General features: G+C 52.8%; 2 protein-coding genes across 2 annotated transcripts in view; one reads left to right on the top strand and one right to left on the bottom strand.

Annotated features, from left to right (window-relative positions):
* Trim67 (tripartite motif containing 67) overlaps positions 1 to 929 on the top strand; it is a 39,770-nt gene extending 38,841 nt beyond the window's left edge. The window contains exon 14 of the mRNA XM_055617567.1: positions 721 to 929. Coding sequence (XP_055473542.1) covers positions 721 to 786 — 66 coding nt within the window. The 3' untranslated portion in view covers positions 787 to 929. The remainder of the gene's footprint in view (positions 1 to 720) is intronic.
* Positions 930 to 7,246: 6,317 nt separating this feature from the next.
* CUNH1orf131 (chromosome unknown C1orf131 homolog) lies at positions 7,247 to 18,436 on the bottom strand. Its single transcript, XM_055617538.1, has 7 exons — positions 18,301 to 18,436; positions 17,081 to 17,409; positions 11,791 to 11,847; positions 11,063 to 11,158; positions 10,890 to 10,976; positions 10,267 to 10,325; positions 7,247 to 9,551 (listed from the first exon to the last, which is right to left on the bottom strand). The coding sequence occupies exons 1-7, from the start codon at positions 18,386 to 18,388 to the stop codon at positions 9,419 to 9,421; spliced, it is 849 nt and encodes a 282-aa protein (XP_055473513.1). The 5' UTR covers positions 18,389 to 18,436; the 3' UTR covers positions 7,247 to 9,418.
* Positions 18,437 to 18,466: the final 30 nt, after the last annotated feature.

The raw sequence follows: 18,466 nt of genomic DNA, 5'->3' as shown, positions 1-18,466 counted from the left end.
GATCACACTGGCCACTCTGTCCACCAGATGGGCAGTCGGCCTGCTGGCCTCCATGGGCATCCGTGGAGGAGGTCCTAAGTACTGCACTCAGTTCCTACCTAAGCACTTGGAGCGCACAGGCTCCATGGGGCTCCATGGGGCTCCCGGGAGGAGCGGGGGAACCAATGGCACAGGGTCCAGACTGAGGCCAAATGAAAGGCCAGAGAACCTTTGCTTCTAACAGATCCCTTCCATCCCTGAAGCCACCCAGGGGCCTGCCTTGTGTGCAGCCGGGTCTATGACGCTCTGAAAGATGGCTCTGAGGAGCACAGCGTTAGCTGTCAGGTTCCTACAGGAGAGCAGGTGCAGACACCTGGCTGTGAGAATTAGCCCCTCGGCTACAGGGCCTGCTGTCTCCAGCCAGACAGGGAACCCGGCCGGTCTTTAGTGTAGCTCCCATTAGGAGGCAAGAAGCACGCGGTGCCACGGGCCTTGTGAAACGGGCAGATGAGCAGCAAAATCCAGCGCATGAATCCTCAAGCATGAGGTCACAGTCTGCCACGGTGCAGCGTGCTGCGGGCGGCCTGCTGCCCTTTGTTCCCTCCCTCCATCTCCTCTGCCTCCCGCCTCTCCCTCCTCTTCCTCTTTGTCCTGTGTTAGGGACTGGACGCAGGGCCATGGGCATACTGTGTGCGCACTCTGCCACTGAGCCAACCCTGCCTGTTTCGTCTTCTTTTCCAGGTCACCCTGCACACAGGACTAGAGGTGCCAACAAACCTTGGACGGCCAAAGCTCTCAGGCAACTAGCCTGGGGGCTCCGGCTGCCTGGCTGGCTGGGTGGAGGACAAGGGCACAGCAGAGAGGCCTGGGGGCCCGCAGCCAGTGAACAGCTGAAGATGCTTTTTCTTTTTTCCCTTTTTTGAAATTGAGAATGAATGAGCTGTGAGCCACGTGACCATGCCATGGCTGCCTGTGTCAGGAGCGGGCCTCTCGCTATGCCACAGAACTGACAGTCCCCAGGGTACCCTTGAGACTGTGCTCCGGACGCCTCTGGTTGCAGGCTTATGTTCTCTGACATCTGTTTGAAAAGTCTGAGTTCCTCTTCAGTTCTTTTCTGGAGAGAGAGAGAGGAAGGCTGGCTTTGAGCCTGCTCTCCCAAGACAGTCAGCACTGTGATATCACTCCATGCCCATGTGTCACCAGTTGCTAGGACTCCACCCCTTCTGGAGTCCCAGGCTGGCAGCTCGTCACCTCTGACCTTGAGCATGGGGTACTCAGTCTTCAACGCACTGTAAACTAATTTGGAAGGGACATTAATCATTAGTGAACAGCTAGAACCCTTCAGAAAGGCTTCCTTAGGGCCTTTATCATTAGTCACGAGCTGTCAACCTCTCTCCTTCTCTCTCTCTCTCTCACACACACACACGTGCACACACACACACATGCACTCGGGAACACACACTCGCAGATGTGCACATACACACACACATTGTGTGTGCGTGTGTGTGTAACGATCTGTTAAATTTTATTCCTTCAGTTCTTAGTTATGAATGGAGACACTGAAATCCAAGACAGAGACGTGTCTTTGCACGGTGGTGGCTTTTTCTAGAACCTGCTTCCGCAGAGTCTGATGGACAAATATCTACATTGCCTTCCCGGGCTAGGCCCTGAGCGCAGAAGCGGCAGACCCTGGGAAGGCCTGTGTCGCAGCCTCTGGCTCCACCCATGCCCGCTTGGAAGCATCATGAGTGTGGGAAGTGGCCCTGGCGGCAGCAGGGGTGGCTCTGTCACCATGGGCCGGATGAGACCCCGGGGAAAGGCTGAAACTAGATGGTGACACCCTACAACTTCTCTTTCCACGTGAGCAGGGTCCCCTGGGGCTGAGGCCCCTTCATCCGGGAGCACTGGTGAGCGCACAGGAGTCCTCCTGCCTTCAGGCCCTGCCCGCCTCCCGCAGTGCCTGGCGCTGCCTGACAGCAGCCTTGCTCTCTCCTTTGGAAAGAATTCGTCTCATCGGAGATGAGAATTCCTCACATAAAGGAATGACTTTCCAGTCACCTGGGCTGTGTTTTCAGACTCACCCCAGCCTCTGTGCTCAGGCCTGTTCCCTCCGGCTGCACGACCCTCCAGTCCTACCTCAGAGTTCTTGCCTGTGGCCCTTGTTTCCTCAGATACTCCGCTGTCACCAGGAGTTCAGCACTGTCCAGCTTCCACACCGGCCTGAGCCTCCTTCGTCGCTGAGGCATAGCTCTGGCCTCTCTGCACTCTTCCTGCTAAGCAGTCTCCGGCTCAGCTGCTCATGACTCCATCTAGAACCCTCAGGACAAGCCCACAGGACCCTTTGAATTGCATATCCTCAGTGGCTTGGCAGCTTCTGCTGTCCCTTTCCTATGGCTTTACAGCTCTGAAAGACCCCAACAGAGGGAGGGACAGGTGCTTCAAAGCGAGGAACACAGAGGAGCCTCCGCCTTCCTGGGCCCGGGAAGACACATGTGGCCGTGGTCAGGCATGGCGCTCCGGGTGAACGGCTCCCCTGTGGAAGAGAGAAACCAGAACTGTGGCGTGAGGGCAGGCAGAAAGGCTGGCTGGGGAGCCTCACAGTCTCAAAGGCTGGGCCAGTCACCTGCCGGGGAGCAGTCACTTAGACCTGCACCTGCGGGCGGCTTTGGGGAGATAAGGAAGTGGCCATGATTCCAGGTGACTTTGTTTTTTTGTTTTTTTTTTTTTTTTTTGGTGCTGGAGAACTCGACCTATGGCCTTGGTCCTTGACATGGTAGGAAGGTGCTCCACCACTGAGCCCCTGGGAGGTCCATCTCCTCCTTTTTTCTTCCTCCTCCTTCCTTTTGTTTTATGAGACATAGTCTCACACTGTAGCCCAGGCTGGCCTGGAATTCACCGTATAGTTCAGGCTAGCCTTGAACTCACAGCAATCCTCCTGCCTCAGCCTCCTGAGTACTGGGATTACAGAGGTGAGCACCACATGCAACTCAGGTGACCTCTTTAAGGAGGCTCCCTGGTGCTGAGCAAGAAAGAGCCAGCCCCTACCCCCCCCACACACACAGCAGCACGAGTGGGGGCTAGGTGTCTCTCTTTGCTCACCAGAGCCCACAAGCAATACACCGGTGCCAGGGGCCGCCCAGGCAGCCCTGCACAGCCACCTCCCCTGCCTTCCACACAGAGCGCCTTTCAGGGACAAGAACGCACAGAGGAGAGTAGGGCAGGGCGGTGCCACACTTGAGGGCTTGAGGAAAAGTAAAGGCCCTTAACACCTCTCAGCGGCAAGGCCCTGGAGTTCCGAGTGTGAGGTCTTATTGCATGGAGTCCTTAGCAGCTGGCACTGAGGTGACACTGCTGTCTATCAAGGTGAGGCCTCCCTCGGTGGGCCGCTAAGAACGAACTCTGGGTGTCGAGGGCCTGTGAGACAGAGATTCGGAAGCCTGTTCTCGGGGTGGGTCAGCGAGGGGCAATCCCTCTTAAATGAATGTCCTTGACAAGTTCCCACTGGCACCTACACACAGCAGGAGAGCAGTGTTTTCCTCCTGTCCTGTCTGGGAACATGCTCCAGGTGTTAGGAGACAAGCACCTGACCTGGCCCTTCACGCTGTATGGCTTAGTCCCCATGTGCCCTGTGCTTCCAGAAATGCCCTCAGCTGCCCCATCGCCCCAAGGCTCCCGAGCCAGGAAGCAATATGCTAATCCCAGTGTGAGCCCCTTCTCTTGTTCATGGGGCCCCTCTCAGGTCAGGGCCTGGGTGCACTGGGTGTATACTTGCCCAGGGGCAGCGTGTCAGCCTTCACCCTGTGAGTGGGGATGTGATTCAGTCGGGTTTGCCCTTCCAGAGGCTGTTACCAGTCCCTACAGCCTCCCGTTGCACAGAGGTGAGGGGTGGATGAAGTCATTTTGGGTTCTCAAATATGAGGGTGTAAAGAACACTGTCACAGGACTGTGGGGGTGACCCAAGGGCCTTGTATCTCTCCTGATGTGGGGTGGGGTCTGAATGTTGGAGACCATTAAGCACCCCTGGTCTCTCCTCTCCAGATGCCAAGAGCAGCCCCAGTAAGGGTGACACCCACCAAATATCTAGAGACATCCAGATGCCCCCTTGGGACTGACCTGGATCTGGATCACACTGATTTGTTGGGTGTCAGCATTCACAGTGTTGGTGGTACCCATTCCTGTGTCACACAAGTCTGTCCCAAAGCCACTGGCCTCGTATTAACCCAACTAAGAATTCTTAAGAGGTCTCCAGTGAGGAAAGAGGGCTCACATTTCTGCTCACTGAAGATAGTGGCCGCCTCCAACCTTGGGAAGAATAACTCATTCCCTTCTTTTTCTTGGCCACTTTTTACTGGTAGGAACAAGGCTGTCTTACGGATTTGGGGCCCTCAATGCGTTAAAGAATTCTTACATATCTTTTTAGGGGTTCAAAGTCCACACTGGTCCCGGGAATCTGGTTCCTCAGGAACAGCCAGTTGTCACTGTTTGGAGATCCTGGCTGAAGGGGTCCTGCCAGCTGAGGGAAAGAGCTGAGTCGAAGTAGAGGCTTGAGGCTCCATGAGGAGACCGGACAGCAGTGTTCCTCAGTACTAACCGCTCTTAAATTGGCTCTGATGTTGGCTCATGGCATGCATGGGACAAATCTCCTAATTACTCTGTGCCTCAGTATCCCTAGCTGCAAACAGGACTGGTCATACCAACCTGCCTTCTCTCCGTATTGTGTGGCTCCTGGAAAGGCTCCACAATAAGGTCCAGGCTGAATAGCTCACATTCAGTGGCTCAAACCTGGATGACTTCTACTGTGTCCTCTAACCACAGTATCTTCTCCCGAGCTCCCTGTGACCAGGCAGGTATTTTCCACATTGCTGCCTGGCATTTCAGATGGCTTACATGACCTTAGCAAGTGCGCCCCGTGTGTGGAGCGCCACGTTGGTGGCGTGTCCCACCAAGCCTGTCAGCAGCTTCTTCATGCTAAAGGCATGCAATGTTCCTACGTTAGCTGGCCATTTGCCTCCTGTTCCCTCAGCTGGGGTCTCGAGGACCCCCCCCCTCCAGGGCCTTTGGCTTTGTTTTCCCAACAGTGGGGGTGGCTTTGGAATCCCCCCCGAGAGTGTTCTGACAGCTAAACATGGAGGAGATGGCTGGTCACAGGCCAGTTTCAGACAACTGACTGCTGCCGGGACTTCCTGACACAAGCTGAGGCAGGGAGCCTGACCTTTGCCGTGGACAGCGCTGAGCTCCGTGGAAGGAGCTGGGGCTTGACTCGACTCCAGGTGAAGCAGGCCCTTCAAGCAGGGCAGCTCACTGAGAGTCCCCCATCAGCCCAGCCCTGGGAAAGGTCCTGGAGTCTGAGGGACAGCAGGGTGGCCCGGGGCGCCAGGTCTTTGGGCATGACTGAGCAGAGGCTGAAGAGGCCCTGAGATGGCTGCTGGAGCTCCTTGAGTGGCCTGTGCTGGCCCTGGGAGCCTGGACTTCCTGAGCCCCCACTTTCTCAGCCGCAGAGAGTGGGGTGCAGGCACAACAGAAAACACGAATGCATGCTATAGAATTGCTGCCTTTGCACTCCACGGCGTGCTGAGCATGAAAGGCGTTTGTCAATGTTGGCAAAGGAACTTATCAGAAACAGAAAGCTGTGTACCGTTGTTTTGGCCCGTTTTCCTGCCTCTCCTTGCCCTCTCCCTGCCTTCCCTACCAAATCAATTCTGTCCCCAGTGGTTGGTATTTGGTGGCAGCGCTTGGCCCTGTGGCTGTTCACGTCTCGCTGAAAACAGGAGGGTGGGCAGTGCTCAGGAGAGTCAGTTTTTCTAATTTTTGTACAGCTATCCACAAGCGTTTGTATTTTTTGAATTGCAAACACTGTGTTTTCTGGTCTCTTGGGAGTTGGTTGAACTTCCTGTATTACTTTTTGGAAAACCTGAGTTTTACCACATTCTTAAACAGATTTGAAATAAATTCTTTTGACACTGCCAACAACTGGAAGACAGGTGTGGTCCGTGGTCACCAGTGAGAAGCCACTTGCAAATCCCCACAGGCTGGCCCTGGCTGACCACTGCCCAGCAGCTTCAGTTTTGTGGTTTCCCAAATCTCAAAGTAACAACGTGGTTTCAAATTACAAAGTACATTTTCCAGTGAAGTTAGTTTCATTTAAATGGTTTCTATTTGTGTGTGTGTGTGTGTGCATTTGCACATATTTGTGCACGTGAGGTTAAAGATCAACCTCAAGCATCGTTCTTCAGATGCTGTTTGTGCACTTGGCTTTTTGAGATGGGGTTTCTCTGTGTAGCCCTGGGTGTCCTAGAACTCGCTCTGTAGATCAGGCTGGTTTGGAACTCACAGAGATCTGTCTGCCTTGGCCTCCTGAGTGCTGGGATTAAAGGCGTGTGCCACCTTTAAGCAGCTCTCTTCCTAAGAGTAGAGGATGAAGCTCTGAGTGGGGGGGGGGGGGGACTGTCAGTTGGGTTTTGGGGGACACAAGCTCTGGGGTTGGAGTGTATTTCCTAGGGGTGATCTTGGGAGGAAGCAGGACCCAACAAGGGAGGTTTTAAGACCCCCAAAAAGGTGAGCATAGGGTCTTATTCCTGTAAGAGGCAGGCTGAGAAGAGGTTCACTGTGAGTTTAAGCCAGCCTGAGCTCATAATGAAATCCAGGCCATCTTTAGCTACAAAGTGAGAAACCCAGTCTCAAAAACCAAACAAACCAGAATGGCTTACCAAGGCGTTACCTCCTGTCTGGCCACTGCCAGCTCTCTGAGGGCCTCATTTCCCTGAGCTTCCTCCCTGCTCTCCGAGGACCTCATTTCCCTGAGCTTCCTCCCTGCTCTCCGAGGTCTAGACCATCCAGCCCTGTCCTGGCTCCCATGCTGCCCCAGCTGCTTGTTGACACCTTGGCCGCTACTGTCCTCACCTGCACCATGAGGCTTCAGTGCTCGGCATGAAGGCTGTGTGCACAGCACAAGTACAAATTAATAAGTGAGTGACTTGGTGACGACCTGGCCGGAGTGGTGTCCCCATGAAATCTGTAATTCACTTAGAGCTGAGCTTGACGGAGAAGAGGAGCACAGCAAGCTTTAACGTTATCATTACTAAGTTACATGAGAGTAAGAAAACAGAATGGGAGCTGGAGAGCTGGCTCAGTGGTTAAGAGCACTGGCTGCTCTTCCACAGAACCCGGGTTCAATTCCCAGCCCCACAGGGCAGCTCACAAGGGTCTCTAACTCCACCTTCAGGGGATCTGACATACACAGACACACATGCAGGCAAAACAACGCACATGAAATAAAAACAGATTTAAAAAGAAAACAGAGCAAGAGACAAAATTAACAGCCAGGTGGATAGTATCTAAGGGTTGAAGGCTGAGGCACTGCTCTGGTCTCCACACATGTGCACGCCTGTACACAAACCTGAACACACTTATGTACCTGTGCATACATGAGCAGGCGCAAAGGTCCCAAGGACACAGGAGGGCACACAAGATACATAGAGCTGTGGTAGACACAGAGTGGGATGGACTGTGCAGAGGGAGGGAGAAGTCACTGCACGTAAGGAGGCAGTCACATGACCACACAAGTGCAGGTGCACCCGTGCTGCTTCCGGCTGGTGGGAGCCAGAGGTGGAGTCAGGGCGGTACGTCCGTTTCCCCATCACTCAGGACAGAGCTGCCTCGCCATGGTGGTCCAAGCTGGCGATGACGAAGGTTCAACAGTGCCTGTCCTCTTCCGGGGTCTTTGCAAGTTTAACTTGGGAGTTTCCTCTGACAGCCACTTGGCTCTCACCAGCCCTGCCTGCCATGCACCCTGCACAGCTGCATGGCTGAACCACTGAGGCGCACTGAGGCCAGAGTATGAACTCAGGGGTAAGCCTGCTCTCCTTAGGGTGACTTTCTTGTGCTCACTTCTCAATCCTCCTGACACCGCGACCCTTTAATACAGCAGTTCATGTTGTGGTGACCCCAGTCGCAGAGTTCTTCCATTGCTACTTCACAGTTGCAAGTGTGCTACAGTTAGGAATCGCAGTGTAAGATCTGAACTGACCCCTGTGAAAGGGGCTGCCACCAGCAGGTCTAGAACCACGGCTGCAGCTGACGTCTGGAGGCCTCATCAGGAGTCGTTCCCCAGAGCGCTGACTGAAGCTTGACCCCGAGTACTCGGAACAGAACGTTTGTGGATCACTTTGCCTTCTAACCTCTGAAGCATTCCCAGAACACTCGGTGGTCAGCGTGCTGAGCTTTTAGTACTTACACAGTATAGTTCCCTGCCTTCTGTTAAGGGCTAGCATAAATATTTACAGCAGCAAATTAAAGCAGAAACCAAAGCTGCTCATTCATGGTAGGAGCGTGGTCCAAGCTGTGTAGGTTCTGGTGGAACTCCACCTTCCCCAGGCTCTCCTTGAAAAGATGGAGTCAACTGCCCCAGCGCACCCTTAACAGGCCATCTCTGTGCCCTAAGACTGATGTTCCCAGTGCTGCCATGTTTAAGACCTTCTAACTAGGGATGGTGAAGCTCAGCGGGTGAAGGTGCTGACGTCCAAGTGCAATCCCTGGGACCTGCATGGTGGGAGGGACACAGGCCCGAGGGCTTGTCCTGTGACTTCCACGCAAGCTGTGCGCATGTGCCCTCACACACAAATAAACTTAAAATCGCCACTAAAAACATCTATCAAATTGTCTTCCATCTAGTGAGCTGTTTCGGCCAAGCTTTCAGAGCTGTCTGACAAGCTCCTGAGAGCTGGCTGGCTGGGGCCTGCAGGCTGTCAGACCCGAGCTGCGCTGCTTGCTGGGCAAGGGCCCGAGCACCTATGGGGGAGTGCCAGAAGCATTCCTCTCACTGGAGAGCTCCCTGTGGTGCACCTCTGTCTCTGGGAGGTGCTGACAGCACTGTAAATGTGGTCCTGTGAGGCTGCAGCTCCATGCAGCTGTGGGAACCAGTCAGGCCCGCCTGTCTGTTCTCAGCAGCACTCGCTCACACCACAGAGGTGTGATTTTGGAAATTCTTCCAAAGTGGGTTTTACACGTGTAGTAGGCTGATGATAGAACTGCTTTTCCACAAAACCAACAATGACAAGTGTTCTTAGTTCTTTCATGAGTCCAAAAGGCACTTTAATGTCCTTCACAGATACTTATGAGACAGTAAAAATTATGAAAAAGTAGACCACGACCAAGTGTGCCGATACTAGCAGCCAAAAGCAGCAGTGGAGGCCGAGCACGGCCCGGCGTGCAGCAGGGCACTAACACTGCTACCTGCACAGGCACGTGCATGCTTTAACCTCTACAGCACACGGAGTGGAGCCTGGGCTCTGGCCCAGCATTCAGTGCGGTTGCGGTCCCTGCCCTGCTCATCAGACTTGCTCCAAAGTGAAGAACACCCTGTGAACATGACAGAGCAGCCTGCAGGGCTTTCGGGGTCCTGTCACTTGTTCCCACTCTTCTCTGGAGCCCACAGAGTACTTCATTTAGCTACCCTAGAAGAATTTATTTTCTTGATGTCAGTGGGGCTTAGAATCAACGTCCCATTTCTGAATTTTCCAACTTGTCCAGCCCGGCTACTTGACAAAATGCTGGGAGCCGACTTCTTGGATCTCCTGTGTTGAAAGTGAGAGAAAGGCAGTCAGAGCAGGAGGCAGGACACAGCCTGGGCCTCCTCCCAGTGGGAAGGCCGCCACAGCTGCATTGGTCTCTTGCTTCCTCTCTGCTCAGCTCCTGACAGACATCACCTCAGCCCAGCAATGCTCTCTGAGCCCCTGCAGCCTCTGCACAGGGCACAGCAGCACCAGATGCCACCAATCCCTGCTTCCCTCATGGCCACGCCCTTTGCGGTGACCAGACCCGGGCATCCACACTCAACCTGGCACACAGTGGGCACTCACCAACAAGACACTTGTGAGAAAGGGCTAGGATGAAGAGAGTGCCCGTGGAACAGTCCCAGAGGAGAGGGACCCCTCAACCAGAGCTGACACAGCTCCAGGTGCCTTGCCCGCTGTTTCTCCACCATGAGTGCGGCCCATCAGTCCATCCAGGCCAACAGGCCTTCCCAAGAGGGAGGCAAGTCTGGTTGGAAATGGCAGCTTCAGCTTCTCAGCAGTCACTGGGCTGTCTGGTCTTTGATAACATGAGAGCAGAGAAGGCTCTGGACTCAGTTCTGGTGTGTTGGTTGATTCGGGGCAGTTTCCTAACCCACCTCCTTTTGCAGGCCTAAGCAGGTAACTGAGGGCTGGGGTGCTGTACACTCAAGACAGCCCAGGGAAGCTACCACAAGGCCTGGCCAGTGACAGCCCAGCACCTGTCGCGAGCACTCACCTGTCTTCCTGTCCTTTCCCTTTCCTCTTCTTTCTCTTGAATATGTCTGTGTCCTGGGCCTACATTAAAGTTTAAGACAGTATGTCAGTAACGGATAATGAATACTCAAAACCAGGGCAATAGGTCTGTGACAAAAAGCCATATAAGTGCCATTTATTTCCAACATTTTCAATCGGTACATTAAACATAAACCAAGCAGTCTCACCCAGAACCTCGTTCCGGAATGTGACAGGGTCTGGTGGTGCACACCTGTGGCTATGTACTCAGAAGGCAGAGGCAGGAGAGTGACAGTTCTAAGCCAGCCCAGACTACATAGTGAGACCCTGTCACAAAGACTCAAGGGCTTGGTGCCCTCATGCATGACCCCAGAGGACAGGGCTCCCTTGGGCAACCACAGCTGGGTCCCAACACCCACTGGCACCGGTGGCAGTCGACAGACAGACACTGTGGTAGTGATGGTGGCCTGTTGCCTCTAAGCCGGTCTCACTTTACCCACGAGCAGGCCAGAGCAAGCCTGGCTGACACAGTGGGGGAGGAGACTTATCAGGCAATGCTGGTGTCCTGACTGCTTGGCAGGCTACGACTGCCAGTGGGCCAGCCAGAGGCAGACACGTCACACCTACCACTCTCTTTTCTTCTTCTAATGCTGCCTTTTTCTCTTTAATTTGCTTCTGCAAAACCTTGTAATTCACATAACTGTTTTTGGGAGGCTGAAAGGGAAGAATAGGCACAGCATCAGTGTTTATTCTGCAAATGGTTAAGCAGGCACAGAGCCCGGCGCTCCCCTTCCCCTCACCTTAGCCCCGAGCATGATGGCCCGCTCCCGTTCCAGGACTCGTTCTTTTCCTTTGCCATAGCCGGTGATCCCAAAGCGATGCACTTCCAAGCGAGCCTGCGGATGCACAACAGGCAGACCCAGCATGTAAACAGCTCCCTTCGAACTCTCAGCCGTGCGGGCCCCACGGCCTCAGCCCTGCAGTGCTGCTGTGGCTGAGCAGGCTCTCGCACCCCCCGCTCTGTGCTTCCTCCTGTAACCCCACAGCAGAAACTACAGATGATCCCTGCGTGTCTCTGTGTAACTCATGACAGCGCTGCGATTCCATCAGCACTCTGTACCGTGGGTGCACTCCACCAGGCCAATGCCAGAGGGGCAGCCAAGGCCAAAAAGCACCTCTAAACATGCTGCCCACAGGAGGAAGCTGCCCGAGGCAGGCCAGCCGCACCTGTGTTCAGTTAAGGCTGTGGCTCCTCTCTCCTGTGCTTTTCTTTCCTCAGGCACCTTAGCGACCTGCTGCACTATGCACACCTGGCTCCATCTTTCTAACTCGCCACTTCGTCACTAAACTGCGAGGTAAGCCTGCTGCTAGTGAGTGAAGAGCATCACGTGACCAGTGTGAGACTGTGGTTCCCACTTCCCGAGCCTTGACAAGACCATGCAGAAGGCCGTGCTGCACTAAGGCTGTCAGCGCACAATGAACAATGCAAGCCTTAAAGAGGAACTGGGAGCCACCTCAAAAGGCTTACCTTTTCCAGGTTAAATTCTTGAATAGCCACAGCTTTTTCAAGGGCCCCTGTTTTAGTCTGCAAAGAGAACAAATTCTTATTAGAACCTTCCAGTTGGCCAGGTATAGTAGCACACACCTGTAATCCCAGGAGAAAAGAGATAGGGAAGTGGCTATGTGGAGGCCAGCCTGGGCTACATCATGAAACCTTGCCTCAAAATAAAAAACCCAACAATTCTAAGTGTATACAATAAAAATTAAAAACAAAACAACCTCGCCCCAAAAACCACCCAGAAAACAAAAAGCATTGGCAAGGATGTTGAGAAACTGAAACCTTTATACTCCGCAAGCAAAAATGGTGGTGGTACAGCTGCTATGGACAATGTGTGGCACCTCCCCGCAGTAAGAGCAGAGTGGATACACAATTGAGAAGTTCCACCGCCAGGGGCTGGCAAAGGTATCTGTCCACAAATGTTTATAGTAGCCGTGTTCCCAAAAGCTAAATACAAGGGCAAGCCAGGTGTCGACTGACAGATGAACAGGTTAAAGCGCAGTTCCTGCTCAGCCTTTAAAAGGACACTGTGGCTTCCTCCTCCGAGCTACACTGGTGGAGCGTGCAAACCTCGTAAATAGGAGGCAACATCACAAAAAATAAACAAAAGAGCAGAATTCTGACACATCCCACGCTGTGATGAAGTGAGGGCCGACCACAGAGGGCAAGTAGTGGCCTGTGCCACAAGGGGAGCTGTCATTTCAGAGAGAAAGTACAACAGAGGTGCTGCGCTGGGGGTCAGCTGTGGCTCTGCAGGGCGGCTGCTCACCAGGGTCAAGTTAAGTACCAACCGTTACATGCTTGTCATCCCCAGGAAAAGCAGCCCACACATCTAAGCAACAGCCCCGCCTGCCGCTCGGTCTTTTCAAACGGCTTGCAGAAGGGAAACAGAGCATGCGCTTGCTTTTAGCTGTTATTTTTTATGTGTGTGTGCCTAGTTACATGTATGTGCGCCATGTCTGTACAGGAGTCTGAAGCAGTCGGACCAGAACTGAACTGCTATCATCCCCTAGAACTGTCGTTATGGGTTGTGAGCCGCCATGTAGGTGCTGGGAACCGAACTTCGGGACTCTGCAAGAACAGAAGGTGAGCGCTCCTAACAGCTAAGCCATCTCTTTAAACCAAACAGCACATGTTTTAAGGACTCTAGGCTTAAAGAAGGGAAGATGAACAAGAAAAAGCAAAGAAACATCTGCCTTTCACAGACCAGACAGGAAGTTCTGCTTGGCAAGGAGTTGGCGAAGGTCTGAGACCACTGGCTTTACAGCCCCTCTTTCCCACCTCCATCCCCACTGTTACAAGGACGGTCCTGAGAGGCTGAGAAGCGCCAGCTTCCTGGCCAGGCGAAGCATTGGCTCCCAACCACCGGTGGCACTGCTGCTGCAAATGCTTTCAAGATCGTGGCTTCTAGCTGGGCAACGCCTGGGAGGCAGAGGCAGGCAGCTCTCTGTGAGTTTGAGGCCAGCCTGCTCTACAAAGCGAGTCCAGGACAAAAGGACTATATAGAGAAACCGATTTGAAAAAAGAGAAACAGGGTGGTAGTGGTGGTGGAGATAGTGGCTTCCAAGTCCCATCCCTGGCCATGGCTTCAAGCCCATGGGACTCCCCAGATGCTTAACTAAGGGGGCTTCTGTCAAGACAAAGACATCTGACTGACAACAGTCACCATCCAATCCCAGGCCTGCCTGTCACAGCAGCAAAACAGAGCTGTACATTCCACACAGCCTCTAGAAAAGATGTCAGCCCCTCTGGGGGATGGTGGTGCCATCAACGTGACCACCCTGCTTTCTCAGGACACAGTCCCTGCCCTGCACAGCCAGGAGATCCCATCCCAATGCAAACCCCATGTCCCTTGCTTTCTTCTCCATGTGGGAGCTGAGCTCCAGGCTCAACGGAGCTGTTGGGCTACTGACCTGCCCTGGAGCATTTTCTTCTGTGTAGCATGAACTTACTAAAGAAGAAATTGCCAGCTGTAGTTGTGCACACCTCTCATCCCAGCATTTGGGATCTCTGTGAGTTCAAGGCCAATCTGGTCTATATAATGAGTTCTAGGGTCGTCAGAACTACATAGTGAGACCCTGCTTTGAAAAAACAACCCCCTTCCCTGCAAAGAAAAGAAACAAATATTAGTGGGCTAATGGGACGACTGAGCTTCGGGGAAAGGTGCTTTCCACAAAGCCCATGACCTGCATTCATTTCCTGGGTCTGACGTGGTAAAAGGAGAGAGCTGACTCCTACAGGATGCCCTCTGACCACACATGTGCACCGTGGCTCCCACAACCTCATGCACAAATAAACAATGATAAAAATGTAGATAAGCAAACTTTTAAAATTACTGGTGCTCAGTTAGAGTGGCCGGGTAAGTAAAAGCAGTTTTAACCGCAGTAAGGTCTGACTCGGCACGGCCGGTGTACAGTGCCTCAATCAGATGACTCTCTTTCCACAGCCTGACCCCCAAGGGAGCTCAGAACGAGGCCCGTCAAACTGGGTAAGCACGGAGCTACCAGGGCTCCTTAGCATCGACCTGGGGGGGTGTCTTCAGGTCTGGTGATGCCCGTCTCCTCCCGCTGGCCTTATCAAAGGACAAAGAACTCTATCTCCCAAGCAGCAGCTAAGTACACAACTTGGAAGCCAGAGAGCCTGGGGTCAGAACCTGACCTTGGTGCTTATTTCAAAACCACAACCCTTTATCTGGATGGCCAAGGTCAGGGCCAAGTTCTGCCGGCAATACCGAACACTGAGAAGCTAAGGCCCCCAGGTGGACTGGAAAGCAAGTGCACACAACTCCAGGAGAGCTGGGGGCATATCGCAGAGGGATACACTTGGTGCATGCAAGGTCCCTGTTCCGTTTACAGCACCAGAGAAATAAACCACAGGCTGTAAAACTCATGCCAAGTAGGGGAAACAAGTGATTTCTGAGACACCTTGTGAAGTTTGCCTGGCAAATAAATTTTAAGATTAAACTGCATGAGTCTTAAAACCCAAACAAGCCCATGAAGTTGTGCTCACCAGCTCTGTGTGCGCAGCACACGTAACTGCAGACCAGCACCATAGGCTCTGCAGGCACCAGGCTCCGCTGTGTAGCCCACACCTTGGGGCTACAGGGAGGCAAGAAGGGGTCCTGTGGCTGGGAACGAGCACCAGCATGTGGGAAGTGATGCCAATGGCTGAGGCAGTTGCTACAGCAGAGTGTGGGGACAAGGACACAGGGCCCTTTCTCTTCCATCTTTCACTCCTGCTTTTTGTTCTGAATCACGGTCTCTTATGTAGTCCATGCTGTCCTCGAACTCACAGAGATCCACCTGAAGGTGGGATTAAAGGCACACCCAACCATGCTTCCGTCTCTTTATCTAGGCCACTGAGGCACCACGGATCCAGAGAAGAGTGACAGTGGGACTGAGCAGCTTGAAGGGAGTGTGGGGACAACTCCCTGACTGTCCTAGGGGCCAGACTCACACAATGCCAGCTCTTCTGCCCATTCTATTAACAGACAAACTTTCCGCTCGAGAAAGAGGGGCAAGAGTGAGCAGAGAGGATGCTGGGGCCGGAGAGACTGGAGGCAGTGAGGAAGGGGCAGAGACAGGTCATGTCAGCTTAAACCTGGTTAACACTGAAAACACTGCTTTCCTAACTTCCTACACACAGCACACCAGGAAAGGCAGATCCCTGTAAGCTCCTAAAGTAAGAGGAGATGGCCAAGGGCCATACCTTGGTCTACCTATGACAGGTCCTGGTGCTAACACCTGAAGCATGAGTGGGAAGCTGACCTGGAGTCCTAAAATAAGAAGAGGTATAATTGCAGCCTGGCAATCCTAGGACACCAAGGAAGAAACTGTGAGCAAGCTAGGTATGAAATGGCACTTAGACTCAAAAACACTAATGGTTTGTTTGTGCTTTGCAGTACCGGGTATGAAACACAGCCATAAAGAACAATGCTCAACTGTAGCTATCAAAAAGATAATGGCCATGCCCTAACCTTGCAAAGCTGCTTATGGTACCTTATCTAAAAAACTGATCTTAGAGTGAAGATAGGCTTTCCAGAGGTGAGGAACATTCCGGATTTAGGAGAAGCCCTAAAACCAGTAATAGGTGTTCTGAGAGGGGCACAGGAACTATGGGCTTGGGCCCATAAGGCTAAGAAGGATGTAAAGGCAGTACAGAGACTGCCCCTACACAACCATGAGCCAGAGAGTGGACAGAGCCACACTGGCCAGAGACCAGGAAGGCTTCTCCAGCCCTCAAAGGGAACATGGCCCCGCTATACTTGGCCTGGGACTTCTGGCCTCTTCCTGCAAAACTAGTAACAATTCTCTGTTGCTTTGAAGCACTATGTTTGTGGTGATTTCTAACAGCTGCCTTACGACAATGACACAAATCCCATCTTCTTTTTTGATAAAGGTTTATGAGGCATGTAGAAGGCTAAAGAATGGCATATATCTGGATTTTAGCAATGAATTTGAAAAATTCATTAGAATATTCTTGTTGCCAGGAAATGGGGGTGGGGACCATTTATGGGAGTAGTCACCTCACCTTAACAGACTAAACTGGGGTAAGATTTACAAGTTATCTGAAGGAAAATAGTTACCTTTCCACCATGTGAGTTCATGGAGCAAGAGCTGGTGGACATTTTGGTTAGTGCTGACTATGTCCTAGAATAGCTGCTGGCAAATGACAGGAGCAACAGACAACCGGCTCTCTTCTGAGCACTGACAACCAAAGGCTTATTAAGTAGAAAGGTAGCTGGGCAGGCCTGGTTTTATCAAAGCCGGAAATGTTTTCTTTGGGGAGGGCAGGCTCTCCCTATATAAACCAGGCTGGCCTGAAACTCACTATGGAGACCAGGCTGGTGCCAAATTCTCAGAGACCTACCTGCTTCTGCTTCCTCCCAAGTACTGGGACTAACTAGAAGTGTAAGCCACACACCTGGTAAGCCTCGCAACTCTTAAGACAGCTTTGGTCCTGGATCTACAGCAGGCTACCTCCCAAGCACTGAGCAATGACTACTCGGCTGACCAGAGTGTTTCTGTATATCTGAGGCCTTAGGGCTCCAACATCCTATATTGGCTCAGCATGCACACCCACACTTATTCTTAGTGCCCACTGTCTTCTGGGGCACCGGGGTGGGGAATCTGGTCAGATGAGAATGAAGTCCCGTGAGTCACTTACCAAAAGCTAGGGCTTGAAGGCGCCCCAGCTACAGCCTATGGTGACCCAAGGCCCCCTTGCCACACAGGTGTAAAGAAACCAGCCGAAGTATTACCTGTGCATGCTCATCTCCATCTGACTGTGGTTTCCTTTTTTTCCTTTTGCTTTGAAACTCGACCACTTCCACTAGCTTGCTGTTGCTCTTCAGGGGAGGGAGCGAGACTGCAGTAGCAGCAGGGACTTCTGAGGGGCCAGCAGGGACGGACGGCAGCTCTTCTCTGAGCTCCTTGAAAAAGCTGGAAGCGCTCTTCTTCTGGCCTCCCACAAGAGATGCAGGCAAGGGAAGCGGGTCTGCCGCCACATCTGCTTGTGTCTCTGCGTCTCTTCTCTTCTTTTCTCTCTTCTTTCTGATCTTTTTCTGCTCTGTTTCACCTTCTGTCTCTCCTTTTGTTTCAACATAAAAAGAAAGTATCTGGTTTTAGTTAACATTAACACCAAAGGAACATCAGCCTGCATGTGGCCCAGCTATGAGCAACCATTCACACACACAAGGAAAACAAACTGCTTGGAGCCAGAGTGCTTGTTGCCAGGTCTGATAACTTGAGTTTGATCCCCAGGACTCATATGGTGGAAGGACAGAACTGACTCCCATAAGTTATTTTCTCATGTCAACATGGTGGGGGTATACACACACACACACACACACACACACACACACACACACACACACACATATAAAACAGTTCTATGACAATGGGGAAATGCACAAAAAGCATGCAATGTACACCTGGTACATTGGTTCTTCCAAGTTCTAAGGTGTTTTGTTTTTGTTTTTTTCCGAGACAGGGCCTCTCTGTGTAGCCCTGGCTGTCCTGGACTCACTGACTCACTCTGTAGACCAGGCTGGCGTCGAACTCACAGAGATCCGCCTCCTCTGCCTTCCAAGTGCTGGTATTAAAGGCGTGAGCCGCCACGCTCGGCTCTATTTTAAAAATCGTGTAAGCGAGCTTAGAATTTTGAGTAACCACTCCAAAATAAACATAACGCTGCGTTTGCTCTGTTTGGTTCTGCAAGTCAGGTGATCTACGTGAACTCGACTGTCCCTTTTGCGAGCTGCCTGTCTTTAATTACAAGCTCTGATTTTCCCTTCCCGCACAGTGAGGAGAGCGAAAGGTCGGCCAACATGTGGGTGAGGAGGTCTCGGAGAGGGAGGCGCCGCAGGGGAAGGGCGGCCTGCCGGCTTGGCGCCAGGAGATCGGTGGACCCGCGGGTTCCCGCCGCGCCTGGGATGCGTCTCTCTGTCCTTGGCCGCCTCCTCTCAGGAGCTACGCTCACCCAGGTCGTAGAGGCTCCGCAGCACGGCGTCCAGCACTGTCTCAGAGCCAGGAGGCTCGGTTGAGCCCGACCCTCCGTCCGCAGCCATGGGAACCTGCACGGAACCCCGAATCCAGCGCACAACCTATCACTTCCGCTTCCGGCGCGGCTCTGCGCGTGCTCCGGG

The sequence above is a fragment of the Psammomys obesus genome, unplaced genomic scaffold (assembly GCF_907164565.1).
Source record: "Psammomys obesus unplaced genomic scaffold, mPsaObe1.curated_primary_1811, whole genome shotgun sequence".
NCBI classification, from domain to species: domain Eukaryota; kingdom Metazoa; phylum Chordata; class Mammalia; order Rodentia; family Muridae; genus Psammomys; species Psammomys obesus.
Note: the sequence above shows the minus strand (reverse complement) of the source record. Positions and strands in the feature narration are given on the sequence as shown.

Bases quoted from the DNA above. Each gene is read 5' to 3' on its own strand.
- CUNH1orf131 (XM_055617538.1), bottom strand. From the start codon at position 18,388: ATGGCTGCGGACGGAGGGTCGGGCTCAACCGAGCCTCCTGGCTCTGAG. The intron at 11,159-11,790 runs GTAAGCCTTTTG...GTGCATCCGCAG, and splicing joins AAGAATTTAACCTGGAAAAG to GCTCGCTTGGAAGTGCATCG. The intron at 10,326-10,889 runs GTAGGTGTGACG...ACTTTAATGTAG, and splicing joins TAGAAGAAGAAAAGAGAGTG to GCCCAGGACACAGACATATT.